This window comes from Propithecus coquereli, unplaced genomic scaffold, assembly GCF_000956105.1.
Source record: "Propithecus coquereli isolate 6110/MARCELLA unplaced genomic scaffold, Pcoq_1.0 Scaffold137, whole genome shotgun sequence".
In the NCBI taxonomy this organism is placed as follows: Eukaryota; Metazoa; Chordata; class Mammalia; order Primates; family Indriidae; genus Propithecus; species Propithecus coquereli.
The window spans coordinates 6,360,370-6,388,026 of NW_012137969.1; the positions used below are offsets into that span (position 1 = coordinate 6,360,370).

General features: G+C 51.1%; 3 protein-coding genes across 4 annotated transcripts in view; 2 read left to right on the forward strand and 1 right to left on the reverse strand.

Moving 5' to 3' along the window:
• Window positions 1–1,395: 1,395 nt before the first annotated feature.
• Window positions 1,396–12,379, reverse strand: NUDT1 (nudix (nucleoside diphosphate linked moiety X)-type motif 1). The gene is made up of 4 exons (XM_012639095.1): window positions 12,331–12,379; window positions 10,528–10,692; window positions 1,939–2,084; window positions 1,396–1,678 (listed from the first exon to the last, which is right to left on the reverse strand). Exons 2-4 carry the CDS (start codon window positions 10,677–10,679, stop codon window positions 1,506–1,508), a joined length of 471 nt encoding a protein of 156 aa, XP_012494549.1. The 5' UTR covers window positions 10,680–10,692; window positions 12,331–12,379; the 3' UTR covers window positions 1,396–1,505.
• A 49-nt stretch (window positions 12,380–12,428) lies between these two features.
• Window positions 12,429–16,218, forward strand: FTSJ2 (FtsJ RNA methyltransferase homolog 2 (E. coli)). The gene is made up of 3 exons (XM_012639096.1): window positions 12,429–12,470; window positions 13,935–14,224; window positions 15,121–16,218. Exons 1-3 carry the CDS (start codon window positions 12,463–12,465, stop codon window positions 15,561–15,563), a joined length of 741 nt encoding a protein of 246 aa, XP_012494550.1. The 5' UTR covers window positions 12,429–12,462; the 3' UTR covers window positions 15,564–16,218.
• Window positions 16,219–17,214: 996 nt separating this feature from the next.
• Window positions 17,215–27,657, forward strand: part of MAD1L1 (MAD1 mitotic arrest deficient-like 1 (yeast)) — a 396,911-nt gene continuing 386,468 nt past the window's right edge. The window contains exons 1-4 of one of the 2 annotated variants that reach the window (XM_012639097.1): window positions 17,215–17,331; window positions 19,979–20,141; window positions 23,828–23,968; window positions 26,562–26,741. In XM_012639097.1, coding sequence (XP_012494551.1) covers window positions 19,992–20,141; window positions 23,828–23,968; window positions 26,562–26,741 — 471 coding nt within the window. In that variant the 5' untranslated portion in view covers window positions 17,215–17,331; window positions 19,979–19,991. The remainder of the gene's footprint in view (window positions 17,332–19,978; window positions 20,142–23,827; window positions 23,969–26,561; window positions 26,742–27,657) is intronic. The other variant, XM_012639098.1, reaches the window with a different exon arrangement.

The following is a 27,657-nucleotide window of genomic DNA, read 5'->3' on the forward strand; positions in this document are numbered from 1 at the left end:
GAGTGTGGGTTAGGAGATCACTTTCCTGGTGACCTCTCCTTGTAGTGGAAACTCTTCAGGAATAAGGTCCTTGTGTTGTGTTTTGGAGGCTAAGGATGAGGGCATAGTTGAGAAGGGCAGGGTGAGGAGCGGGAAGAGGGCAGGGGCGGGAGGGGCTAGGGAGGAGGGGTGAGCAGGAGGGTGAGGAACGGGGGGGGTGAAGAGGGTAGGGGTAAGGGTGAGGGTGAGGAGGGCAGGGGTGAGAGGAGGGGTAAGGGAAGGGAGGAGGGTAGGGGAGAGAGTAAAGAGGGCAGGGATAGGAGGAGGGAGATGAAGGTAGTGGTGAGGGGGAGGAGGACAGGTGGGGGGGTGAGAGGGAGGAAAATGAGGGTAGGGGTGAGGGTGAGGAAGGCAGGGGTGGGGAGGAGCCTGGCTTCTGTAGAGGTAGGCACCCTTCCCACAGTCTTGCCTCTCCCACCCCAGGTGCTTCCTAAAGGTCAGCAGGATGAGACCTGCTGGACAGGACAGGTGGCCTGGGGACAGCAGAGCCCACCTCCCTTTTCTGTCCCTTGGCCGTGGGCTGCCTGCACAGGGAAGTAGGAGTTGCCCACGTGCCTTGCCTGGCCTGGTGAGAGAACTAACTACAAGGCGTGACCCTGCTGGGAGATGCTGCCTGCTATTGATCCTGTCGGGTCCGGTCACGGAAGGCCTGTGTGGTGTGAGGAGTGGTGGCTTTGTAGATGGGCAAAGGTGGTCATTTCCATCAGACCCTCCTGGCCTGTGCCCAGCACATGCAGGAGAACTGTGCAGACAGACCCCTGGCGTTGGGCCACAGAGGCAGCGCAGGAGTCAGGAACGCTCTCTGTATTTGAGGCCTTTTCTCTTGCTTTGCGCGAGGTAGTTTATGTATGAAGCACTTTATGAGGCTGCAGGAATCAGTTACTACTACACGCAATAAACTGGAATTGTTTACAAGTGGTCTACGTGCTGGAATTTTTAATCAAACTTACAGGAACGTTCTTACTCAATGTGTATGAACGTCTGGTCAGGCGGTAAGTTGTGTAGCAGGTGGTTCAACTTGGGGCAGGCGAGGGGACCAGCCTATGATGCATTAGACTTGGTATTAACCCGAAGCCCTTGACTATGCCTCAGTTTCACCCACTGCAAAAAGATGACTCACACAAGGGGCTGATGGTGAGAAGGTGTCTTCTAGCCCGGGGTGTTGAGCACGCACACGTGGCCTTCCTTTGTCAGCTGTCACTGCACGGATTGTCAGGGACACTGTCCTCCCCTGTATCCCTGCACCTCCTCTCCCACCCTCTCCCGCGGCATGGGTCGGCCCAGCACGCCTGGCAGCTTCCTGCGGACAGGACCGGGCTGGCTGTGCTGGTGCCTGGCGAATGGTTTAGAGGCAGAAGACCTTTATTTTCCTTTCCGTCAAGTCACATTCCAAACCCAGAGGGAATCGGCCCAGCTGCGTTGGCAGGTGCGGCTGTGTAACAGGCGGGGCCGGCCCTGACCTCCCGTTAGACGGCGTCCACCTCGCGCAGGGTGTAGTCCAGGATGGTGTCCTGACCCTGGAACTTGAAGTACCCATGGAATTTCTTCTTCTGAAGCAGGAGTGGAAACCAGTAGCTGTCGTCAGGCCACATGTCCCTGAAGGGGATCTGGTCCAGTGGGAACCACTGAGGGCGCATTTCTATACCAAGGGGCGAAAAGGAAGAGCATTGGTGTTCAGCCCACATTTACACTAACCCGGCATTCTTCCGCATCTCACCCTCATGACTGCGGGCTGATGTGCAGTGACCTGGCTGTGCGCTGGAGGGAGGCAGGGCTGTGGGGCTGACCTGGCGTTTAGACCTGGTGTGGGCTGGCGGCCTTTCTCCCAGGTGGGCAATGAGACCCAGGCTTTCCTCCCTGCCTGCAGGGGTGGGGAGCAGGGAGCAGCTCCAGACTCACCGTCGCTCTCCACGGGGGTTCCCTCCACCCTGTCTGTGCAGAAGACGTGCATGTCCATCAGCTCAGGCTCGCCCTCGAACTCAAACACGACCCGGCCCACCTTGTGCAGCTTGTCCACCGCCAGGCCACTCTCCTCCCACAGCTCCCTGTGGGCAGATGCGGAGGGAGGAAGCAGGTTGGCAGCAAGGCACCCGTGCCCACAGGCAACTCTCAGAATGGTGAGGGGAGGAAGATGGAGCATGTGTGCGGTGGCCCAGGGAGCGCCACAATGGACTCGTGGGCTGGGAGCCCAGGGAAATGTCACTTAGAGTGCCTTAGTAGGTCCCAACTGACTGAGCTGTGGAATTAACTTGAACCTTTAAGAAACTGATTTTGTTACAGGGGCTTTGGGGAGGGGCCACAAGTTTGGGGTGCCAGGCCCAGCTGAACACCCTCTAGGTACCAGGTGACAACCGTGGCCTCAAGACAAGTGGGTGGAAGGGCTGGGACTGATGCCCCTTCCTCAGACTCTGTTTCTCCTGCTCTTCCTACAGCAGAGCCTCACAGCAGCCACCTGATTGAGGCTCCAGGAGCCCGGACGCTGCCCTCGCGCCCCCCTCCCCCGAAATGTCTCTCCAGCCTCATCATGCCCTTGCTCTGAGAACACAGGGTCGAATCACGGCCCTCTGTGGCCTCTTTCCTGCAGGAGGAGCTCTCGTTTTAACTTTGGTTCTGCCAGGGAGCCAGTACCCTGCACAGGTGAAACATACAGGACAAACACTTTGGCCTCTCTGGCTGTGGACCCCTTGTCGGGATGCTTTCCTTGGCACAGCCAGCTGTGCGTGGAGGGGGCCGTAAGGGACTAATCTCACCAGGGAGCACCCAAGTGCTGCTATGGCTTGGAACAAGTCTTTTTTTTTTTTTTTTTTTTTTTTGAGACAGAGTCTCACTCTGTTGCCCTGGCTAGAGTGAGTGCCGTGGCGTCAGCCTAGCTCACAGCAACCTCAAACTCCTGGGCTCAAGTGATCCTACTGCCCCAGCCTCCTAAGTAGCTGGGACTACAGGCATGCGCCACCATGCCCGGCTAATTTTTTTTTTTTCTATGTATTTTTAGTTGTCCGATTAATTTCTTTCTAATTTTAGTAGAGGCGGGGTCTCGCTCTTGCTCAGGCTGGTCTCGAACTCCTGAGCTCAAACAATCCGCCCGCCTCGGCCTCCCAGAGAGCTAGGATTACAGGCGTGAGCCTCTGCGCCCGGCCAGGAACAAGTCTTCTGACTCACCATACACAGCCAGAATTGCCCCCCTTAAATAGTCTAAAGCTGTTGCTAATTTACTTAAAAAATTACCTATTTGTTGTAGACAATCCAGGAAATAAAACACACATGAACTCATCACTGAGAACCCTTGGTGCCATTTCAGTGTTTTTCCTTGGCTGGGGCAAGGTACATCCCTTTACAAAATGTAAGCATAGTTTATACCTTGTGCTCTTCTCAAGAGAGGGGTGCATGACATTCCACACCTCAAGGAATGCAACCCGTTTCTCAATAGTTGTGTATTGTGGAAAAATAAAATATCCCAGCTTGTGGCTATCATGGAAGCCTGTTACAAGCAGCTTCCCATCCTGAGCAAACTGCTTCTCGTGCTTGGTTTCTTGTTCAGCCTCTCAGCAGACACTTCCCGGAAGACCCTGCTCGGGACCCTGGGGACCCATGGCCACTGCAGCCCTGAAGCGCAGCCTGTTCCTCCCTCAGAGACGTTTCTCACTTCCCCACTGCCCTGTATTTACTAGTTTCTGTAAAAACATTATGTCTGGCTGTTTATTGTTGTATATAAAAAAATTTTTTTAGCTTTGATCTCCCAAGTTACCTTAGGGACACTTGCCTGTAATTAGCGTAACTGCTTTGTTCATTTAAGAAACACACGTTGGGTTAAACAGACTTGGGCTCTCCAGGCTGGAGAGGAAACACAGACCTAGAATTGGCATTTGCTCATGGAGATGGTTAACACTGGACTTGACCTAACAAGATGCATGTGTGTTGTCACCTGGGGGGTGCAAACGGCCCCCCCAACTGAATGTAGCAGAAGCTCTCAGAGGGGCTCACCGGCCTCTTTGGCAGCAGGCTGGTGCTTATCTTAAAAACTTCACCTACTGATAGAATGTTTTGACTAATTTTAGTTAATTTTCTGAGTACACGGATGCGTATGAAATATCAATAGTCTCCTCGGTGGCAGAGCTAAAGCTCTGTTTCACAGGCTGGGATAATTAGGCAGACGAAGACGACACTGCCATAGTCTTGCTGAAGTGTCTCTGGAGTATCTCTGTGGTGCTCAGTTTCCCAGACAGCAGGCGGATGAGTAATAAATTAAAAACACAGCAGCCAGCACCTCCGTGGTGTGGAGAGGTGGTGGGCGTGGGAAGCCCCGTGGCAGTCCTGCTCCTGGTCCTTGCTGCTCTTTGCAGGTCAGGGATGCTGGCTAGGAAGAGCAGCTTGCGCCATACACCTGACACCATGGGCCCCACAAATCCTGGTCCAAGTGTCTGCCTGGGGGGAGTGGGAGTAAGTCCCCACTCACACCTATCCTGCAGGTGAGTGGGGAGGGCCTGCTCTGGGTCCCCCCAGATAGAACAGGGCAGCGTGGTGGACAAAGCCTGTGCCAGACTCCAGGGCCCTCTCCTGAGCACCTGGGGTTGGGGCTGCCAAGGCTGTTTGGGCCCTGGAACCCCTAAGTGTCAGCCTGATTTCAGCGTTTCCCGTTCCTCATGTGTGCAGACGGTCCCTGACGTAGGATCTTTTGACTTGATGATGGTGTGAAATCACGATGGGTTCAGTAGAAACTACTTCTAGTACCCAGGCAACTATTGTTTTTCCCTTTCAGCACAGCGTTTGACAGATTACATAAGATACTCAGCACTTTATTATAAATAGGCTTTGTGCTAGATCATTTTGCCCAACTGTAGGCTAAGGTAAGTGTTCTTTCTGAGCACGTTTAAGGTTGGCTAGGCTAAGCTAGGATGTTCAGTAGGCTAACTGTGTTACTATAAATGCCTTTCTGACTCATGATATTTTTAACTTTTGATGGGTTTAGCAGGATGTAGCCCACTGTAAGTTGAGGAGCATCTGTACTGAATGTTAGGTTATTAAGTGTGAAATGTCCGATTTCCTTAAGTACTAAGTTTGACAGTTGATACCTCTGACACTTCACTTTGACACTTCTTCTTTTTTCCCTATTGTGAAGGTACATCCTCGGTCTTTCTTTTTTTTTTTTTTTTTCTGAGACAGAGTCTCACTGTGTTGCCTGGGCTAGAGTGAGTGTCGTGGCGTCATCTTAGCTCACAGCAACCTCAAACTCCTGGGCTGAAGTGATCCTCCTGCCTCAGCCTCCCGAGTAGCTGGGACTACAGGCATGCACCACCATGCCCGGCTAATTTTTTCTATATATTTTTAGTTGTCCAATTAATTTCTTTCTATTTTTAGTAGAGACGGGGTCTCGCTCTTCCTCAGGCTGGTCTCGAACTCCTGAGCTCAAACAATCTGTCCGCCTTGGCCTCCCAGAGAGCTAGGATTACAGGCATGAGCCACCGCGCCCGGCCCATCCTCGGTCTTTCAAACGCACACTTTGGCTTGTGATTATCTTTCAAAATTTTTAAGAGCAATTTTTGTGAAACCATGGATAAGTCAAAACTTTGTGTTATCTTTGAATATGAGTTCCATCATGGAACCAATGCAGTGCAGACAGCTTGAAATATCAACAAAGCGTTTGGGAACGATGTGGCTAATGAACGCACAGTACATCAATGGTTTGAGAAATTCTTTTCTGGCAATTTTAATCTTGAAAATGAGCCACGTGGGCATCCTGAGACCAAGGTGGATAATGATGAGCTGAAAGCTGTAGTGGAAGCAAACCCATCTCAACCTATGTGTGAATTAGCAGCAAGGTTTGATGTTAGTGTTCCAACAATATTGGACTATTTGAAACAAACGGGCAAGGTAAAGAAGCTGGATGGATGGGTTCTGCATGAATTAAATGAGCGTCAGAACAGAAGTCATCTCGAAGCTTGCCTTTCTTTGCTGTCACGACAGGAAAGGGAACCATTTCTACACAGTATTGTTACGTGTGATGAAAAATGGATTGGGCATAATGGTTGGATAAAGATGAAGTGCTAAAACACAGTCCAAAATACAATATTCATCAAAAAAAACTAATGGTGTCTGCTTGGTGGTCTAGCCGCTGGTATTATCCACTACAGCTTCATGAAACCTGTTCAGTTGATGACAGCAGATGTCTACTGCAACCAAGTGGATGAAATAATGAGGAGGCTCACAATTAAGCAGCCGAGACTGGTCAACAGAGACAGGCCAAAGCTCTTGCAAGACAACGCTGCTCAAACTACAGCAGGTGGACTTGGAAACTCTCTGTCATCCACTGTATTCACCAGACCTTGTGCCAACTGACTATCACTTCTTCCAGGCTTTGGACCATTTCTTGCAAGGAAAAATATTAAATCTCAACCAGCTGTAGAAAATGCCTTTGGTGATTTCATCGCCACTTGCTCTCCAGGCTTCTTTGCATAAACAAGCTACCGTTAAGATGGCAACTCTGTTAGTACTTTAGGCGTATACTTAGATTAATTATACTACTTCTTGTTTGAGATATAATAAACTATACTTTTGATTTGAAATCAGACATTTTATATTTAATGACCTAATATTTGGGGGACTGCAGCGCTCTGCCACCCAGCATTCCTCTCACCCCACACAGGGGCAGGGCACAGAGCTTTGTCAGAGGGCGCCCCTGCCCTTGACTGCATCCTACTTCCTATGCGCCCTACACCCTGGGCTGGTGCCCCAGGGCAGAGAGGCCCAGCCTGACGGGCACCCAGAGAGCACCTTTTCAGAGCTGGCCAGAGGCCCTTGGGAGCTGCTGCAGCAGTACAGCACATGGCCCTGGTGCTGAACTTTGACCTCAGTCCTAGGGCAAAGCCTGTCCCTTCTTTGAGAAGTCTGTGAGGTTAGGAAACCGCTCACATATCCAGGCCGTGGGGAGCAGCTGTCTCTCCAGGGAAGAGCGGGCCCTTGCGGATGCTCAGGTATCAGAAAGGTATCAGCAGAGAGCTGGGGCAGCTCCCACCCCACCCAAGCCATGGGGAAGTGATCTAATTGAGTCAATAAGCGCGCACAACAAAAAGGCCATCGACGTTACAACCATTCTGTCATCTGCAGTGAGGAGGAGGCCCACCCATCTAGGGCCCACTGAGGGCCTTCCCTGTGCAGGTACCAGAGGAACAGTGGAAAAGGAGGCAGATGTGGTTTCATGTCTCATAAATCATTGAGCCACAGCAGGGGAGAGTGCAGCACAGGGCAAACATGGTCTTTTGATAAATGATGCTGTGCCAGCTAGATATCTTTATGGAAAAGCCCAATCTGACCCCCACACCCACACCAGACACAACAACTCAATTCCTGACGGACTGTAGATCTAACATTTTAACAAGTTTTAGAAGAAAACTTAGGAGAATATTTTCTCATGCTTGGGATAGGCAGGTTTCTTCTTCAAAAGGATCTACAAAATGCTAACCATAAAGAAACAATATATATGGGATTACATTAAAATGATAAACTTCTATTTATCAAAATATTAAGAGTAAAAAGGCAAGCCACAGAGTAGAAGATATTTGCAATACACGTATCTGATGACTCACATCTCAAGTGTATAAAGAACTACAAATCAGTAAAAAGGCAACCCAGTAAAAAAATGGGCACAAGACTCCAGCAGACACTTCATGAAAAAGGACATCCAAGTGGTCTGCAGACATTGGGAAGGTGCTCAATTTCATTAGTCATTAGGCCAGACAAAACCACAATCGCCACACTCCCCAGAATGGCTACAATGGAAAAGACAGAAAATACCAACTGTTGTTGAGGATTTGGAGGAACCAGAACTCATTCATCCTGGTGGGAGTTTAAATTAGATTCTGGAAAACTGGCAATATTCACTAAAGCTGAACAGGTACAGTCTTCCTCCTAGGTAACTGCCCACCAGGGAAGGGTACACACGGGCACCAAACGACACACAGGACTGTTCATAGCAGTGCCCCATGCAATAGCTCCAAAGTGGAAACCCCCCAGATGCCCTTCCACAGATTGGAGAAACCGCACGTTCAAATGCTGGAATACCGTAAGACAACGTGAAGGAATGAACTTTGGCTACGTGCAAATGTAATGTTGGAAAGAAGCCAGACAAAAGGGCACGTTGTGTGTGATCCCATCTATGTGATGTTTTAGAACAGGCCAAAATCAACTGTGCTAGAAGTCAGGGAGGAGGGCAGGGCCCACGGTCCGTTTCTATTTCTTGATCTACATGTTGGCTAAATAGGTGGACCCACTTCTAAAAAATCCACTGACGGAGATTTGTGCAATCTGCTCTCTGCCCATTACCCTTCGATAAAAACTTATGTCACCGAGTGGGGAAGGGAATAATTAAATGTGACCAGGAAGGGTGAGAGTGCTGTGAAGGAAATAACGGGATGAGATTTATCGAGAACAGTGGGGCTGGCTGGGGGAAGGCACCTTTTAGATGTGAAGGCTGAGGAGCCGCAGCCAGGGAAGAGCCAAGAGCAGGGTGGGTAACAGCTTGGGGTGTCTGAGGGGAGACAGGATTGGGGGGTATATTTTGAGGGTGCTGGGAGCTGTTAAAGGGTTTTAATGTGCTGGTGTGAGTCTGTGCTGTGTGGAGCTGACCTGCAGAGGCAAAGTGAGGGAATGGGCTGCTGTCCCCATCCAGCTGAGGGGTGGTCTGCCTGGGTGCAGGTTACACCTGTGGCTAGAATTACTGCTTCCTACACTGTACTCAGCCTCCTCCCCCATCTCAAATCCAGGCCTGAGGGGAAACCACCATCTATATTCAGTACTGAGGGTCTGGAGTGATGCCCTGTGTTTATGTCTCATTTAAGAAATGAGTAACATATAGAGTGCAGGAGGAAAAGTTTCCTAGACTCTGAGAAAATCTGTACGAAAATAAATCAAGGCTGCAAGTTTGCTTGTCACCAGCAAGGTAAGAGCTGAAATTCAGCCACCTGGAGCACCTCCCATCCAGTTTCCTCAGCCCCCGGCCCTTCCCCACACTCCCTGCATGGCCCGAGCCCCTTCAGCCCTTCCTGCGTCTGTGAATGCCCGTTCCCTCCTTGTCTCTGCCTCTTGTTGGGTCCTTAGGGAGTTTTCCTTGTGCCCAGTTATTATTCACCCTCCCTCTTTGTCCTGGACGCCCTGACCTCTGGGCATGGACCAGACCCCCTTTCTGCACAATCTTCTGAACCCAGCAGCCAGATGAGATGTGCCCCTGCAGGGGCTGTGATCTGTTCCTCTGTGTCGCTGAGCTCAACGTGGGGCAGTGCTGCATTAACCTGATGGGCAGTCTCAGAGGATCAAAGACAGTCAAATGGTTGGCCAAGCAGGCCTCTGGGGCCGGCCTGCTCCCATGCTGCTGCTTCTGCACATACCCTGGCATAGGCACGAGCTGGCTGTCTCTGCCCAGTTGCAGCCTCCCAGCACAGCGCTAGTTGCACTGGCACTGCCACAATGACTGAATGTGTCCACTTGGCAGCAGCCCTGGGTCCCAGGCCTTGAAATGGGGCACATTCGAGGGACATCATGTGCAGAGCTCTTCAAATAGAGGGCTATGACCCAGTTGTGCTCTGTGAAATCAACTTAGTGGACTACAACCAGCAATTAAAAAAAGTAGGAGGTATTAGAGTTTCATGTAGTATGGGCATCATTATATGCCACTTATTTCAGCCGTACGTGTATAACCGAGTGTGTATGCTCTATGAGCGGATAAGATATCTTTCTTACTGAGGGTTGTAATGAAAAAAACTTGAAAGCCACTGGGCTGCAACATCCCAGCTTCCTCTTCTCCAGGCCCCTCTTTACCATGTATTTGGGGTTTTGGTCTCTCCAGGGAAAGTAGCCTTAAGGTTGCCAACCTTTTTCAGAGCAAGGATAACATTAACAGGAGCTAACGTTTGTGCAGTGCTTTGTTGTGTTTACACAGAGATCTCATTTATCTGCACAAACTGGAGGAGCAGGAGGGCAGAGAGGCTGATGTCTGGAGGACTGTGAGGCCTTGGGCAAGTTCTTGACCTCTCTGGCCTCAGTTCCTTCCCATGTGAAGCCGGTTGTGTTGAGGATTAGGTGAAACTGTGTGCAAAAGGCTTTAGAAGAAAACGATCATTAGCTCCTCTGAACAAACGCAGAACCCAAGTGATTGATGAGCCCTTGAGCTGTGTGCAGTGAGGGAGCAGAATCGTTCAACTCAAGCCATAATGCACGGCAGCTTCCCAGATCCATCCTAAAACCCATCACCACCACCATACAGCAACAGCTAACACACACTCAGCACTCACCCCAGGTCAGGTGCTGTTCTAAGTCCTTTATGTGCAATTTTCTCATTTAATCTTCACAACAATCCTAAGAGGTACTGTGCTTATTTGCATTTTGAGATGAAGAAACAGGCTTGTGGGTTAAGTACACACTCCAGTTACACAGCTCACAGCCTGAGTCCTTACGCCCTGCAGGAAACTGAGTCTGTGGTCCCACCTGCCCCTTCCTCACCTCTTGGCCCCATCCTCAATGGTTTCTCCTTCGAGTACTTTGCCCCCGAAGCCATTCCACCGGCCAGCCCCGAAGCCTCGTTTCTTCATGCCCAAGAGAACTCGCTGGGGCTGCAGCACCAGCACCAAGGTATACAGCCTGGAAGCGCCCATGGTCCCCTAGGTTCTGAGAGAAAGGCAAGAGGGCAGGGTCAGCCTCATCTTGGGTGTGGATGGGGTGTGGATGAAATGTGTCCTGCGTGGCCAGTGGCCAGGGATTGCACTCCAGCAAGGGGGCTGGTAGTAACTTCCCAGCTTTGCCACAAGTGGCTGCTTGTGGCAGGTGGAAATCTGCCACTGAACAAATGATTTTCTGGAGGGACAAGCCTGGCCCTCAGAACCCACTGGCATCAGTGCTAGGCCCTTCGCTTGCCAGGGTGGACCCACAGTTGGGAGGACAGCTCCCTCTCCCTCTCCACACCCAGCTACAGAGGGCGACACAGCCTTTCCATGGAGGGCTCTTCTTGCTCCCACACCTACCCCCAGGAACTCCAAGCCCATATGCACAAGCAGTAGGGCAGACCAGCCCCTGTCTCCAGCTGGCACCAAAATAATCATGCATTTATCCAATGGTTGACAGGTCAGGTTTTGGTGTTGGCCTTTTCATTAACAGGTGCTTCTTTTGGCCCATTGGGATTTGGCCTCTGTCTCTGCAGCAGCAGGCTTCCAGACTCCCAGGAAGTGCATGGCTCTGGGCAGGGGCTGCTCTGGGCAGCCTCCACCCATCGAGGCTGGGCTGGTCCTCCCTCCCGTGTAGGAGCTCATGCTTCACTTACTCTGCTCTTACTGCTGCTGTGGGACCTGGCACTCAGGGTGTACACTGGAGCCACAGGGGCCCTTCCTGCTCCAACAGATGTACAGGTCCTAAGAAAGGCTCTGAATGGGATGCCTTGGCCAGGGTCCCTGCTGGAGGACCAGGACCAAGTTTTCTGTTGCTCTGTCCCTATCTCCACCTGCGGACCACACCTGGCGAAGATGTAGGGTTCAGGGCCAGGGAATCCTTGGAAGTTACAGTGTCTGAGAAAAGGGACCCAAGGCTGGGTCCTGGTACTGGCAGCAGGTCAGACAGGGTAAGCAGGTGTGTGGCTGAGCTTCCCATGAGGTTTGTGTACTTTGTCCTGACACTGATCTGTTCGTTCCAGAAGCCCTGGCCTCCTGGGTAAAGCTTGGTGATGATGATACCAGCTATCATTTATTAAGCACTGACTATATATTTCTTTTAAAAAAGTATCCTAATTAATAGATCCAACAACTGTATGAGTTAAGACTTGTTTTCTCTATTTCCAGAGGGGTAAACTGAAGCTCAGTGAGGCTATCTGACCCAACGCCTAACAGCAGAGCCAGTAATAAAACCTGGGTCTCCTGGACGCCAGAGTCTAGTTGTGCCCACAGCTCCAGGAGCAGCGGCTACATGGGGCGCTCTGGTCCTCAGAGAGCTGCCTAAATTTAGGGCCTGGGGCGTTTGTTAGCCACGTGGCCTCAATCCGGTCTGTAAACTGAGGCCCTTTACCAGGTTGAGTGAGAGAGCATACGAGGAGCAAGGGCTCGGTCCTGCACACAGTGAACGCGCAGCAAATGCCTGGTACTGCAGCCCACACCTGGTCCCCACTCCCGCTCTCCCACCCGCGCTCACCAGGCCCACGGCGGCCCCTCCCCGGCCCCCCAAACTCGGCTGCCCCAGTCCCCATTTCCCCTCTCCCTGCTCCCCAGCTCGGCGCGCTTCCAGCTCCTGGCCGCCCGCCCCCAGTTTCCCCGCTCAGCGTACCCCGTTTCCGTGCGCCAGGCTGCAGGTCCCGCTCTCGATCCGAATCTGCGTCCCGCTTCCGGGGGCGCGGCCTGTGGCCGGAAGGGGGGCCGGTCACTTCCGGCGGCGCGGACGGAGGTGCGGTGGGAGTCCATGGCAGGGTGAGCGGGGCGATGAGCTCAGCCAGTGCTTGGGGGGCGCCTGTGCATGCGGTGAGGGGATTGGGGAGGTTCCTCCTTCGCCCAGCTTCCTCCTCCAGAAAGGGGGCGGTGGTCCCACCTCGGTCCTGGTGTTCGGGACGCGAGGCCGAGCGCTGGGCACAGGGGGGCGGCGAGAGCGATGCCCGCAGCCCCGGCCCGGCACTCGGAGGCGCACCTCGAACCACTGCGCACGGCCAGCGAAGGCCCCCAGCACGCAGGGCGCCACAAGGTCTCTAGAGAGGCGGGTGAGTGGGGGAGGTGGCTGCTGGTAGGGGCTTTTAGAGAGAGGCAGGTAGGTGGGGGAGGGGGCCGCAGGTAGGGGACTGCAGGCCTGAAGGATGTAGCACAGGGCTTCTGAGAAGCAAGAGGCTGATGTGGCTGGAATCCATGGTGTAGGATGGGGCTGGAGTGGTCAGTGGCCAAAGGCGGTGGACTCTGTGATATGTGGGGAAAATGTTCATTTTTTTGGCTTGTGTAACTACACTATCCCAAACTGCTGGAATTAGTTCTGGTACCCGGGAGCCAGTCTTTTCCCCACGAGATCCCTTACACCATTTGAAGACAGCGATTCAGGACTCACTAGTCACTGTCTTCAAATCTTGTCAACACTTTGGTGTTGAAGGAGCTTTGACTTTGGAGCTATGGGGGTAATAACTTTTTTTCTTCAGGAAAATGGGCATAGAACTTTGTAAGCTTGTTCTGACAGTTCAGTGAGGGGAGGTACACAGAGCTCCTGCCTGCCCAGCTATTGTTGGTGGTCAATAAAGTGTTAAAATCGTAACTTGTCAAAAGAATCGTGGAAATTGTCCTTCAACCATTCACACAGGTTGAGTTCAATTTTATTTAGAAATGTGCAGGGCCAGGCCCTGTGCTAACTGCTGAGGCCATGAAGGGTAACTCAGGCAGGGATCTATCCTCCTGGAAGAAACCTTCAGGGGAGGAAAAAACACTTCTTGACTCAAGAGTACCGATGTCTGCTGCCATGAGGAAGTACAGCAGAGTGGGTGGCTTGACCAGCAGAAATTCTGTTCTGGAGGCTGGAAGTCAGATTGAGTGTGGGCAGGGTTGGTTTCTCCTGAAGCCTGTCTCCCTGGCTCACAGATGGTGTCTTACTCTCCTCTTATAAGGATACCTGTCCTATTGGATTAGGGCCCACCCACATGACCTGGTTTTAACTTGATTACCTCTTTAAAGACCCTATTTCCAGCTAGTCACATTCTGAACTTCCGGGAGTTAAGCTTTCAACACATGAATTTTGGGGGTGAGGGGGGGTTTTTTCTGGCTCTGTAGCCTTGTCAGGTCACCTCCCCTCCTGGGCCTCAGAGCCCCATCTCTAAAAATGGGTGGGAACCAAGGGCCCCTCTGTGCTCATGACCCTCCGATCCGTGTGATGCCAACCTACTTGCTCCCTTTTCCTCTCACCAGGTACTTGAAGCTGGTGTGTGCTTCCTTTCAGCGTCAAAGGTTCCACTCTGCTGTGAGTCACTGCAAGAGTCGGACGGGTGCTGAGCACCTGTGGCTGATGCGGCATTTAAGGGACCCATTTGTGAAGGCTGCCAAGGTAGAGAGTTACCGGTGTCGAAGCGCCTTCAAGCTCCTGGAGGTGAATGAGAAGCACCAGATTCTGCGGCCTGGCCATCGGGTGTTAGACTGTGGGGCCGCTCCCGGGGCGTGGAGTCAGGTGGCGGTGCAGAAAGTCAATGCTGCAGGCACGGGTGGGCCTCCATGCTTTTTCTTATTGAGCTCAATATTTATTGACTGAATGAATTTGTGTTGGAATGTCAGTTCCTTTTCTCACCACTGAGACCTCCTAATAACTGATTTTAGTGGTTTCTATTCTAATTGCTCTTCAGGACAAGTCTGTGACTATACCCTTATCAAGCTGTTTATCAACAGACCCAAGGCCTTCCTCAGTGTAGGGGACTGATGGAGAGATGGTGCACTAGGCTTGTGAATGGGGGGCTTCAAATGTGGGGATTGTGGGAAGAGGGAGAGGTGGGGCTGAGAGCAGTCAGAGGCAGGACGTTTTTAGATAAGCTGAAACAGTAGCATCTTTTAAATTTTATAACTAGTTTTACTCAAATGTGGACAAGGTATCAATTTTTATACCTCATTTTGTATCTATTTTCCCCATCTTTTGGCTTGCTTCCAGTAGTTTCTACATTGAGATGAATTGGATTAAGCTGGAGAGTAGATTTATTGATTTAATCTAGAGGCACTTTATATACTAGCGTATAATTATCTATTTTAGCTTGTCAAAAAGACCACTGAGAGATAAGAACCCTTGCACAGACAGTGAGCCGCGGGTAGTGTAATGATCTCAGAGTTGGAGATCTGCCTATCACTCAGGATGACTCTGGGACAGTCACCTCCTGTCTGGGCCTCAGTTTCCTCAGGTGTAGAGTGAGGACTGCCACTCCTGCACCATGTAATTTTGTAGGATTTATAGATAGTGGGAAAAGGCCTATATGTGTACCTATTTTCACATTAACTGTTTTCCTTGGTCCTAATTAATGTTTTATTTTTGTTTCATTATTTTGTTGCACGTATTATATTTTTGTGGAAAGATTCAGGGTGTAAATAAGTTACACATTCCCTGTTTTTTTCTTAGATCCCGGCTCTCCTGTTGGCTTTGTGCTTGGGGTAGATCTTCTTCACATATTCCCCCTGGAAGGAGCAACTTTTCTGTGCCCTGCTGATGTGACTGACCCAAGAACCCTCCAGAGAGTCCTAGAGCTGCTTCCTGGTGGGAGGGCAGATGTGATTCTGAGTGACATGGCACCCAATGCCACAGGAATCCGGGACCTCGATCATGACAGGCTCATCAGCCTGTGCCTGTCCCTTCTGGACATGGCTCCAGACATCCTGCATCCAGGGGGGACATTCCTTTGTAAAATCTGGGCTGGAAGTCAAAGTCGTTGGTTACAGAAGAGACTGACAGAGGAATTCCAGAACACAAGGATTGTAAAACCTGAAGCCAGCAGGAAGGAATCATCAGAGGTGTACTTTTTGGCCACACAGTACCGCAGATGGGAGGGCTCTGTGAAGCACTGAGAATGTCTGTACCATTTGCACAATGGTCATTAGGTTCTTTTTAATTACATATGTGGCCTGAGCGCTTTCCTAGAGAGTGGCCAGGGGATCTGAGCTGAGATTTGGGAGATGCAGTAGCATGAGTGGGGAGCCTCTTTTTTTTTTTAAACCAAAAAGAGATGACAAAACTAAATTGAAGGACCGCAAAAAAATGGTAAAACCACCACCACCAACAACAAAAAACTTTTCTATATCATCATTTGTGAAGCGGAAGTTATCAGAGCAAAGAGATAGGTGAAGGATGAAGAGAGACAGACTGAGGGGAGGATGAAAAGGAAGTTGCCGTGGCAGGGAAGGAAGTACCCACTTATGTCTTTACATGACTTCCTCTTCTTACAGACGATGAGGCTGTCACAGAGTAGCAGGCTTTCCACCCTGTCTCTAAGACCACAATGCACAGGTTTTTATTTGTTTTTTTGGCTGTATAGTATAAAGTAGAAAAATCTGAAGTTCCCATCTGGGGATTAATTTCTGCCTCTCTGGCGAATAATCTGGAAATTCATCCATTCTTCAGCAAGAGTTCCCAGAGCAATTAGGGAAGACATGGTATGAATTTATGCATGGGGTGGGTGTGCTTTGGTTTTTGCTGGAAATATGTATTGTTGTAATACTTAAGGCTTTCAAGACCATAAAGGTAATTAACAAAGCGAGCAGTGATATGTGTTCATTCATTTTCTTTCACATTTCCAGGAACTCGATGCAGCTTTATAAAAGAAAACAGATTGCATTATTTTGAAGGATTTCCGTGCTTATAAGTTTTATTTTTGAAAAAAATCAACTGGTTTCTTCAAAGCCATTTCCTGGAAGTGTACTTAACCCTTGTGTTGATTGACTGTAACTATGATTAAATTCCAAGGACCAGTGGGGGAAAGACTAGATATCTGGGAATCTCCATCAGGGTCCTGGGGCTTAGTCCAGCTCCCTGAAGTAAGCTGCAGGCCAGATATTTTTACTTTTCATTTTATTTTTGGTTGCAGTCATGTAGTTAAGTCCAGACAACCTCCTGCCCTACCTCCACCACTTTCTTCTCCCCTCCCATTTCATTCCTGGCCATACAAACTTCGGAGTCTTGTCTTCTGGAAGAAGGAAAATTTGGTGCAGAGCCTTGGGACGGGCACCATGTTAGAGGAAAGCCAGGGGCTGGGCAGTGGAGGGAGGAGGCGAGGATGAGAATTTGGAAATGAGTAAGGCACAGGGGAAGGCTATTCGATGCTGCGCCCTGGAGACAGGGCATTCAGGCACGGGACCCCGCTTGAGGGCGTGCAGAGCACTGGGAAGGTAGCCTAGCAACGTAAATACTTTGTATTTCCAGCAGGCCCAGAGAAAAGCAGAAGAACCCAAGGACTCAAGGAAATACCGTAGTAAAATTTTAGGAAGTCGAGTGAAAAAAAGTTTGTTCCGAAGGGGCCACCGTTGGGCGCTACTATTCCACACATTACGGTGCGGGGCAATAATGTGGGAGAGCTCCTGCCGGAGGCGGGGGTCCCCAACCGTGCCGCGTCCAGCTTTTGGTTCCGAGTCCTCTCCGCGTGGGGTCTCCCTGGCGTGGGCGGCTCTGGGTACGGACCTGGAGTTCCCAGGGCCCGCCGCGGCGCGCAGAGTCGGTTCTTTACGACCTGAATCCCACTGGGTCTCGCGAGAGAGCAGGCGCACGTCTCGCGATAAGCGGGCACGGGCGGAGCGAAGGGAGATCCGAGCAGCGGCGGCAAGCGGGCTGCGGCCGGCTGAGGTGAGCAGCCAGGGGAGCGCTGGCGGCCGGGGGCCCGGGGTACCGCGGGCCGGGGCGTCGCGGCGGCGAGGGGCTGGGCCGAGTCTGCAAGCCGAAGTCTGGCACGGCACCGCCCCTTCCCACAGTCTCCTCACCTCGCGACCCCGCGCCCCGGTTTGCGCTCGCCTGGGCCGGGCCCTGCCCGGTCTTCTCGCCCCGGACACCCCGCGCCCCGGAGACCCCGTGCCCCAGTGACCCCCTCGCCCCGGAGACCCCGCGCCCTCCGTCTCCCTCGGGCAGAGTCTCTACTCCTTCCTCCCTGGCCCGGGATCGGCCCCCTCCCCGCTTTCCGGAGCGTCCCGTGGGGGGCCACTGGTGGGGGGGGTGACCGGGTGGAGCGGCCCCGGCTGGAGGGGGTCCCGGCTAGAGGAGGCCCCAGGTGAACGGGACGGCCTGCAGCCGTGCGGAGGTGGCCGTGGCCCCAAGGGGCGGGGCGGCCGCGGACTTCTGGTCCCGTCAGCACCGCATCCCTCCACAGGGTCTATGCGTGGTGGTCGTGGACGGGGTCCTGCTCGCAGCTTGTAGAACGCGAGGTTGCCCTTCGCGTCTGGTGGGAGTTTGGAGAAAGCAGGAAAGTTGCACGTGCCAGCTTTCCAGGCCGTTTGGCCGGGGTGACAGGCCAGGATGGCGTGAAGGGGTGTTGCAGGACGGGGTCACCTCGGTAGTTTCTTGAGTTTTCCGGGGACCCGGGGCAGTGGAGCGGCGGTGCGCTCGTGACTCCAGCGCAGGGATCCTGTTGCCCGCAGTCGGGGTTCGATGGCTGGGTTGCAGGAAGGTTTGAGGCTCCTGGGTAAAGAGGATGGATTTGAGCTGGTGTCTTATTGCACGTTTCCAGGTGGTAGGGAACGTAGGTGTTCTTTTCATACTAGTGTATTACCTGCGTCGACTCTGATGGGATGGTACCTCCAGAAGAGTATGTGTTGGCTAAATTTTCCGTCATGGGTTGGAAAGTGTGGCTCTGGGCTGATCTTGGCAAAGGAAGGACTTGGGCACGTAGAGCCTGCGTTGCTGTGAGAGCCCCTTCTGACGGCTCTTCCAGACAACCGCTAGAGCAGACAAGGGCTCTGCACCAGGCTGAGCTTCTTGTTAAGGGAGAAATACAGAGACAGCAAAGATTCTTCACTTTCTCTTTTTTGGGGGGAGGGTGTTTTCAAACTAATAGGGGAAATCAGTGAGAGACTCCTCCTAGAGGGAGCAACAGTGTGCAGCCTGTAGGAGTTCACACCTTTTTTGCCTGGGACCAGTGCAGGTTTTGGGAATGCAAAGTTCTATGCTGCTGCCTGGCTTCAGCCGTTTCATGGGTTGGCTTGCTGAGCACATGGTACCTTTAGAGCCAGGCGGATCTAAGTTCCAATCTCAGTTCTGTAGTTTTTTGAAGCCTTAGTTTCAACATCTCTCAAATCTGTATAAAAAGACCTAATTCAGCACCCTATTGTGCATTGAGCTGTTGCGTATAAACTTACAGAGTGTTAGTCAAACTATGTAGCGACATTCGCACCATCTACCTGAAGACCACTTGAAGGTATTGACTGTAGTCCTCACAATAATTCCACAAAGCAGGTCTCACAGCCCTCAGTGTACGAGTGGGGAACCTGAGGCTCTGAAAATCTAGTTGTTAGATAACTTTCTTTTTGGTACTTTGTTGAAAATAGCAGTAATACTTACTAATGTCATTGTCAATATATAACGATAAAAAGCATTGCTGTGGCCATCATCATCTTTATTGCCACTGTTACATGCCTTATTTCTGATTCTCAGAGGCCAGGCTTCTTTGTGAGTGCTTGTGATGGTTAATGTTAGGTGTCAACTTGACTGGATTAAGGAATACCTGGAAACCTGGTGAAGCATTATTTTTGGGGTGTCTATGAGGGTGTTTGCAGAGGACATCAGCTTGTGAGTCTTGAGTGGACCAGGTGGGGAAGACCCAGTGTCAGTGTGGGCAGCACCGTGCAATCTGCTAGGGGCCTGGAGAGAACAAAAACACAAGCAGTGTGTCTGTCTGCCTGCTGGAGCTGGGATACACTCTTCCTTTCCTGTCCTTGGACAGCAGAACTCTGGGCTCGCTGGCTGGCAGCCCCTCGGACTGAGAGTTACACCAGCAGCTTCCCTGGTTCTGAGGGCTTCGCACCTGGTCTGAGCCAAGCTGCTGGCATCCCGGGGTCCCCAGCTTGCAGACAGTCTGTTTTGGGACTTCTCAACCTCCAGAATTGTGTGAGTCAGTTCCCCTAATAAATCCCCTCTCATGTATCTGTGTCTATTGGTGCTGTCTCTCTGGAGATCTCTAATGCAGTGTGTATGTGGGAGATGTGCCCTCTGACTGCTGAGTGCCTTCTTCTGGGAGCCGTTTGTCTTCCTGTGTGCAGGTCAGACTCAGTCAGTGGCTCGGTGGCTGAGGTTTGGTGGCATGTTTTCATGCCTCCATTTCTTCTCAGGAAAATTGGCACTATGGGCTCCCACTTAATGCTGAAAAACGTGGTCACAGACACTGGAATATTTTAAGGGCTCTGAGAACACATTAGGAGAATGGGATTGTCCAGGGACACTCCTGAGTGAGCAGCTGATGTCAACATAGAAAGACTGGCTGTGACCCCTCCTTTGTCTCCCTCAGAAGGAAAGTGACCATGGAAGACATGGGGGAAAACACCACTGTCTTGTCTACCCTGAGGTCTTTGAACAACTTCATTTCTCAGCGAGTGGAGGGAGGATCTGGACTGGATATTTCCACCTCTGCCCCAGGTTCTCTGCAGATGCAGTACCAACAGAACATGCAGGTGAGTGGCACGTGTTGGGCTTGAGTCTCTGGGTAGACATCTGGACTCAGGTAGGGCCAGTTCAAGTCCCATATAGTTGAGGCAGGTTAGTATTAGGTCAGCCTAGAGTTGAGCTGGTTGTCTTAAGGATCTCACTGTGGGGCCGTCCTCATTTTGGGGCAGTAGCTGGAGGCCCTGGACTGGCCTGGCTTAAAGGCCTATTTTGTTAGCACCCCAGGAGTTGGTCTGGTACTCAGTATTGCAGTCACATTAATGAACTTGCAGACACTAATGATAGATTCAGAAAGCCACACCCAAACTGCCTAGGAGCAGGAGCATGTCCAGCTGGCATGATGTCCCCTTGAAGGGATAACATCAGAAGGCTGTGTTGTAAACCCAGGTGCCTAGAGAGTCCACAGAGTGAGCCAGGACTGTGAGCAGGGGCAATGGATATTTCACAGTCTCAGACTGTGGAGGGCCATTCGCAGATCTTGGGGTGAATTTTACAGTTTTACTTTCACTCTAGTCATATTTCACGTCATTCCAAGTTCTTGGGAATGCTCACTGTAGACACAATTGCACAGAGGTCAGGTTTCCTGAAGGACTTCAGGCTCCAAAGAGTTGTGGGCTCAGTCCCAGTTAGGGCCAGGATAACTGGGACCCCCCCCAAGGAGGGAAATAGTATCTCTAGCCTTGCTGAGGCTCTGTCACTGCACCAGTGGCTGCACTGGGCTGGCAGGCCCCTCTGTGGCCTCCTTCGCTGTCTACACTGGGTTTGCCCTGGAGCCCTTCTGCTGTCAGAGCTCTGATGAAGTGTGCACCATTTGGTAAAACAATAAAGTGTATGTATTCATTTGTTGAATAATGAATGCATACTCAGAATAACGTTACTATGTGTGTGTTAGAGCACTAAGTTGCTCACTGCCCTACTTGGCGAGGACTATTTTTTTTTTACTCTGAGATTAGGTCTTGGTTGTTATATTCTGAGATTAGTGCTGGTGGTAATAGATGGTAGTTATTTTTGCTCATTGGCGAAATAAGAAGTCGGCAACCCTGGACTTAAAAATACTATAATTTTATTTTATTTTTTTATTTTTAAAAGACAGGGGCTGGAGTACAGTGGCCCAGTCATAGGTCACCATGACTTTGAATTCTTGGGCTCAGGTGATCCTTCTGCTTTAGCCTCTTGAGTAGCTGGGACCACAGGTGCATGCCATGACACCCAGCTAATTTTTCTATTTTTCGTAGAGACAGGGTCTCTCGCCCAGGCTGGTCTCGAACTCCTGGCCTCAAGTGATCCTCCCAACTCAGCCTCCCAAAGTGCTGGGATACAGGTGTGAGCCACGGAGCCTGGCCATAAAAATGCTGTAATTTTATTGATGCAAATGTCTGGGACCTTTTGGCCTATCTGTCAAAACCATAGGATTCTAGATTCTAGATTGGACCTCGGAGGTCCTCAGTGCTCACTCTTAAGGGCTTCCCAGTTGGGAACTGGTAATCAAGTGCTGTAGCCAAAGTGAGTTGGTCAGTAGAGTCAGGACCGCAAGACCTGCCTCGGCCCCTGGCCATGGTTGTGTCCTGTTCCGGGGCTGTGTCATTCTTTCTCTTACTACTGAGCCCCCCATGGTGGTTGGTGAGGAACTGGAGGAAAAGGCAGGTCTGGAGAGTCTTGGGGCAGCTGTCAGATGTCCTGTGGCCCAGGCCTACCCCACTTTCAGTGGTGCCTGTTTTAGTTGGAAATGTTTAGTGTCTGCTCTGTCACACATTGGTGTTTATTTCAGTATAATAAGCTTGAAGCTACTATATTTGAGATGTAGGCAGTGCTGCAGGCACGTGAGGCACCTGGATCAGGTGTCTGGACTGCTGGTCTTGGTGCGGTGGTGCCCCCTGCAGGCAGGGTCTCGGCCCTCCTCTGGAGAAGCTCAGGAAGGCTAGAGGGTTTGAAGGGCAGACTTAGGATTCCCCAATATCAACAGTTTGGAATTGAAGTGAGGGAAAATACAATGGGAATAAAGAAAGTGTGGACTTGGGCCACCAAAAAATATAGGTGGGAGAGCGGAGAAGATGCCCTTGCTCTAGCCCTGGTTTCTTAGCTGTGGCACTGTTGACATTTGGGCTGGATAATTTCAGGATTTTCCTTTGCATTGTAGGATACTTAGCAACATCTCTGGCTTCTACCCACCAGATGCCAGTAGCAAACACACACTACCACCCTCTGTGACAATCAGAAGTGTCTCCAGACGGTGCCAAATGTTCCCTGGGAGCAAAATTGCCCTGTTGGGGACCACCAGTCTAGCGTAGTGCTTCTCATGTGCATGTGAATCCCCTGAGACTGTTTAGAAAGAAGATTCTGATGCAGTAAGTCTGGGGTATAGCCTGAGATTCTGCATTTGTTATGTGCCCAGGAGATGCTATGCTGCTGGACTGCATGGCTCTAGTCCACATGAAGAGTGAGTGACACCTCTGTTTCCCTCAACTGAACAGGTTTTACCCAAAGACCTGCTCTGGAACTGTTTGGCATGTCTCCTGGGGCCGTTTGAGGCTTGGATCACCTGTGTGTACCTACCCTCTTGTAGTATGCAGGCTTCTAAGATAGCTCCAGATTCTGGGCCCTCACTGGGCACACAGCTTCTCTACCTTCTTCCATTTATTCAGTCAAATACTGATCAGTGGGTCTCCTGAGTTGGGTGCCATGGCTCCTGCTTGTAATCCCAGGGACTTAGGAGGCCAAGTTTGGAGGATCACCTGAGGCCAGGAGTTCAAGACCAGTCTTGACAATATATGAGACCCCCATCTCTACAAAAAATAAAAAAAATTAGCTGGGTATCATGGCTAGCGCCTGTAGTCCCAGCTATTCTGGAGGCTGAGGTGGGAGGATTGCTTGAACACAGGAATTTGAGGCTGCAGTGAGTTATGACAGAGCCATTGCACTCCAGCCTGGGTGACAGAGTGAGACCCTGACTCTAAAAAAAGAATAATAATAATTAAGGTCTCAAAATGGTTGACATTAATTTAAGAAAGGGAGATTATGTGGGTATGCTTGACTTAATGACATGAGCCCTTTGAATCTGGGTCCAGATATCAGGCAGAGAAGTCAAAGCAGGAGAAGGATTCGATGAGAGGAGATTCAGTGTGGTTGGTTTTGGAGATGGAGAGGGCCAAGCGACAAGGGATGTGGGCAGCTTCTAGGAGCTGACAAGCCCTGGGTTAGTAGCCAGCAGGGAAATAGGACCTTGGTTCTCCAGCCCTGGGAGCTTGTAGGAGGATCCTGAGTTCTAGATGAGAACACATCTGGCCATCTGCGTTGATTTTAGCCTTGGAGGCCCTGATCAGAGAACTCAGCCACATGTCTGGACTTCTGACCTACAGAACTGTCAACCAATGGAGTGGGTGGTGTTTTAAGCCACTAAGTTTTTGGTAATTTGTTACAGAGCAATAGAAAATTGGCACACTGTCTTTCCTAAACAAGTGTACACACTGTTGTTTTAAAATACATCTTTTTCTTATGCTTTTTATTTTCCCTTTGCATACCACCTCCCACCCATCCCCAGCTGGGGGGATGGGGCATTATTCCTTCTACCCTCATGACTTAGCTCAGGTTCTTGCTGAGAATAGGTGCTCAGGGAAGGTGTCTGCTGAATCAAGCCCCTTGCCTCATTTGATGCAGTTTCTGAGGTTCTGTTTTTCTCTGGGTACAACCTGCTCAGTTGGAGGAAAGAGCAGAACAGATTCGTTCGAAGTCCCACCTCATCCAAGTGGAGCGGGAGAAGATGCAGATGGAGTTGAGTCACAAGAGAGCTCGAGTGGAGCTGGAGAGAGCAGCCAGCACCAGTGCCAGGAACTATGAGGTGGGTTCACATGGGACAAGGGTCTGTCCAGCCAGCCCTGGGAGGCCAGGGGCTGTGCTTGGTACGTGCCAGGCTGTGAGAAATCAGAACCAGGCAGCTGGAAGTCCAAAGTGCCCTGCATCAGGGTTGCTGGGTGTTCCTTCTGAGGCCATGTGACAGTGCAGGGCAGGTATAGCTGTGTGTGATGTTCTGAGTAGGTTGCATGAAATGGTGACAGTCGCAAAGGGTGGCCCCTTGCCAGGTCTGCTGCTCAGGCTGTAGAGCTGGAGACATCCCTCTGCTGGGCCTCCCGGTTCCTCCTCCCTCTGGGAGAGCTGGAATGCAGATCTGGCAGAAGTACTTGCTGGCATGGAGGTGACAGGCTTACAAGGTCACTGGGTACAGGGGTCTTGGGTTCGACATTGGACCTTGCTGGGTTGGGCGAAGGGCCTCAGAACAAAGAGCCCCTACCTCAGTGGCTGCTTCATTTTGCCCCTGGACTACTCAGGGCAGCTGGGAAAGCATAGCCCCGGTTACTCAGGGCAGGTATTTGGTTTTCGCTTAGTGTGTGAATCCTCTGTTTCCTTTGCTTTGATTAACAGCACTTTGCCAGGTTTTTCAATAAGTGCTGATCATTTGTGGAAATGCTGCCAAGATTTAAGCAGAGCATCGGACAGAAAGTCTCTGGCTTTTTACCCTTTCCCTGCGGATGGATGTCTGGCCCCCTTCTTGCCTTATGTGGTACATTCACACACTTTCCTAGTCCCTAAAAAATAGCTGATGTCTTCCAGGGCTTGGGGCTAATTGGATTTTTTTGAATCTGGTGTGCAGATTCCTGGCTGTGGTGTGCTGTGTGGGCTCAGGAAGCCAAGAGCCACTGCTGGGGCTGAGATGCCGCTGCCTTAGGATTGGCCTATTGCTACCCAGAGTGATGTTTTCTCTGTGAAGTGGGGCTTTTGCTCATGGCCTGGGTTGGTCCTAGGAGGGGAGTCTTGGAGGAATTGGTGGGAAGGGGAGCAGAAGGCCACAGGAATCTTCCCAGCTGTTGAAGTGCCCTTTCATGGGACTGGGGAGGTGGCCATCAGCTTGCAGGAAGTGCCATACTGGTGGTGTGGCCCTGGCTCTTAGGCAGGAGGAAGGGGGTGTGGTGCTATTGGAGTTTCTCTGGGCCACAAGTCCCTCAAGGGCAGGACCTGCCTGACTGCCCTGGATCTCCAGTGTCCAGCACAGGTTGCGGCACCTCGTGGGTCCTCAGAAAACATTTGAATGGGAGAAGGATTGCTGCAGGGTCTCTGAAGGTTCTTTTCTGGGGAAATCTGAGGATGGGGGGGTGACTGAGCTTGGACCTGGGCCCCCTGCTGGGTTCGAGCCACCATCCGAGAGGACTTTCCTTCCTTGCCCAGACACAGCTGAGTGGGACCCCAGGAACCATCGGAGCCAGCAGTTTTCCAGGTGTTCCTCGGCATCCCACCTGGAAATATTTAATAGCTCTCAGGTGGCGAGGCCCAGGTATCTGAGGCCTGAGTTGCTGCCTGAACTGCCCCATCTGCACTTGGGACCGGCAGCTCCAGCAGCTGTGCCACATTCTGGCTCTGATGTGCTGACCAGGCCCTGCACTAACAAATGCACCACAGCAGGGTCCCCTGGCTGTTGGGAGGCTGTCTTTGCAGCTTGCTATGCCCTGGAGCCCACTGTGGATCAGCCTTCCCTCAAGCGGGCGACAACCCCGTCTGTAGCTTTTGTTAAACCTTTCCTTGGTTTTGGGCAGGACCATCCTGTGCAGGGGTGTTATAAGCACTTACTCCGAGTAAGGCAAGCTCTGGACGTACTTGGTGGTTCCTGGAGGGAGCTTGTGCACGTAGCTTCTTGAACACAGGTGCCACGGAGCCAGGACTTAACCACCTGTGCCTCCTGGGACTCCAGTCCCTACTTTGTGGTCCCTTCCCAGTGCCAGGGAACTCTTAAATCTCCATGGGTCCTTAGAGTCAAGAGGTCTGTGTGTGGTTCTTGGTTCTGTCCCTTTCTTATGAGCACAAGCCACATAGCCTCCCTGAGGTTAATACTGCGGGTGGCTTTGGAGGTTTGCGTGAGATGATTGCACTCCTGGCACGTTTTTGCCCAGTGTGAATTGCTTTTGTCTGCAGCCTCTTGTCCACGCCATCTGTCTCTCCTTGGTCATCTGCTTGTTGGGGGAATGCCGACTCATTTTAATGACGACCAGAGTGCAGTTAGCCAAAATTTGCTGGTGCTGCAAAAGCTCAGCTTCTTTCCAAGGTCAGTTCTGAATTTCAGATTTTCCATGCTCTGTCTCCTCCCTGCAGAGATGATCAGTGAGCAGACGGTGTGATGAGTATGTGGTGTGATCCATGCCAAGTGCCCTCCCAGGGGTCCTGGGTTCTCATAAGGGGAGATATGCTACCACAGCTGGAGTGGGACATCAGAATTGGAGTCCTGGGTCCTGGCCCTTGTTCTGCTGCCAACATGGCTAATGGGTCCTGCCTGACTCTTCTCTGGGCCTTGGTGGCCTGTCCCAAGAGTAGTTGTTGGGCTTGGGGTCTCCCTGTTCTGACTCTGTCTGGTGGCATCTGGCATCTCACTCTTGCCCTCTCGACAGCGCGAGGTTGACCGCAACCAGGAGCTCCTGACACGCATCCGGCAGCTTCAGGAGCGGGAGGCCAGGGCAGAGGAGAAGATGAAGGAGCAGCTGGAACGCAACAAGTTGTGTCAGCAGAGCCTGGAGGCCACCAGCAAGAAGCTGCGGGAGAAGGAGGACAGCCTGGTCGAGGCCGGCGAGGTGAGCGCAGGCCCTGTAGGGGCTGGGGTAGCCTTCCGTCCTGCAGCCCTTTGTCCAGGGAGGAACAATGAATGAGCTCCAATGAATGAGCTTTCAATTGTACTTTCCACGTGGGCACCTACCTGCGTTTTTGGCATAGTTGTGATCATAGTAAAAATACTAATTTTCCATTCTGTGATTTGCAGTTAATAAGTTGAACATTTATTACAATTATGAATTGTAATGGTTGGCTAACCCTTTTTCTGCCATTTTCAAATGTTTTGTTTTTTTGTATACCCCTTCTCCCCCCCAGATACTTGTGACAGGTAGCTTCATACATACAGCCTTTTGCTTCTGTGACTTATTTCGTGTGAACAGACCCTCAGGAGTGGGATTGTGAGGTTCCCCATTCCAGCTGTCTCTGTGGTTGTTGCAACCAGTTGCTGTATTGTAATAACAGCCATTGTTGAGTATTCTAGTTTCACGACAGCCTTCCCTGTCATGGATGGTGGTATTTTCTGGAAATACGTTTTTTTTTGTCAGAAGCTTTTACACATTGACTGCCACACTAGAAAAAAATTTTTTTCCTTGAGGCTACGGTGTTTTATTATGAAAATAGCATAAAAATTTTGAAAACAAAACAATCCTTTCTAATTTAATGAAAAATTTTTTATTGTTTTCTGTGTGTGAGTTATATGCAATTTGAAAAATAGTTCACATGGCTCCCAAGGTGAAGACATGTGAGTTACATATGCTTCACGAGGCCCCGGGCTTAACGCTAGCCTGAGTTGAATACAACTCACGCGACAGTTAATGTGTTCAGTAGATGCCTCTGGATTTGCATTTCTTTGATTATCAGCAAGGTCTGTTACCATCTACTGGCATCTGAGGATGTCTTTGAACCAGAGCTTATATGAACTGTAGCCCAAGTGAAGTA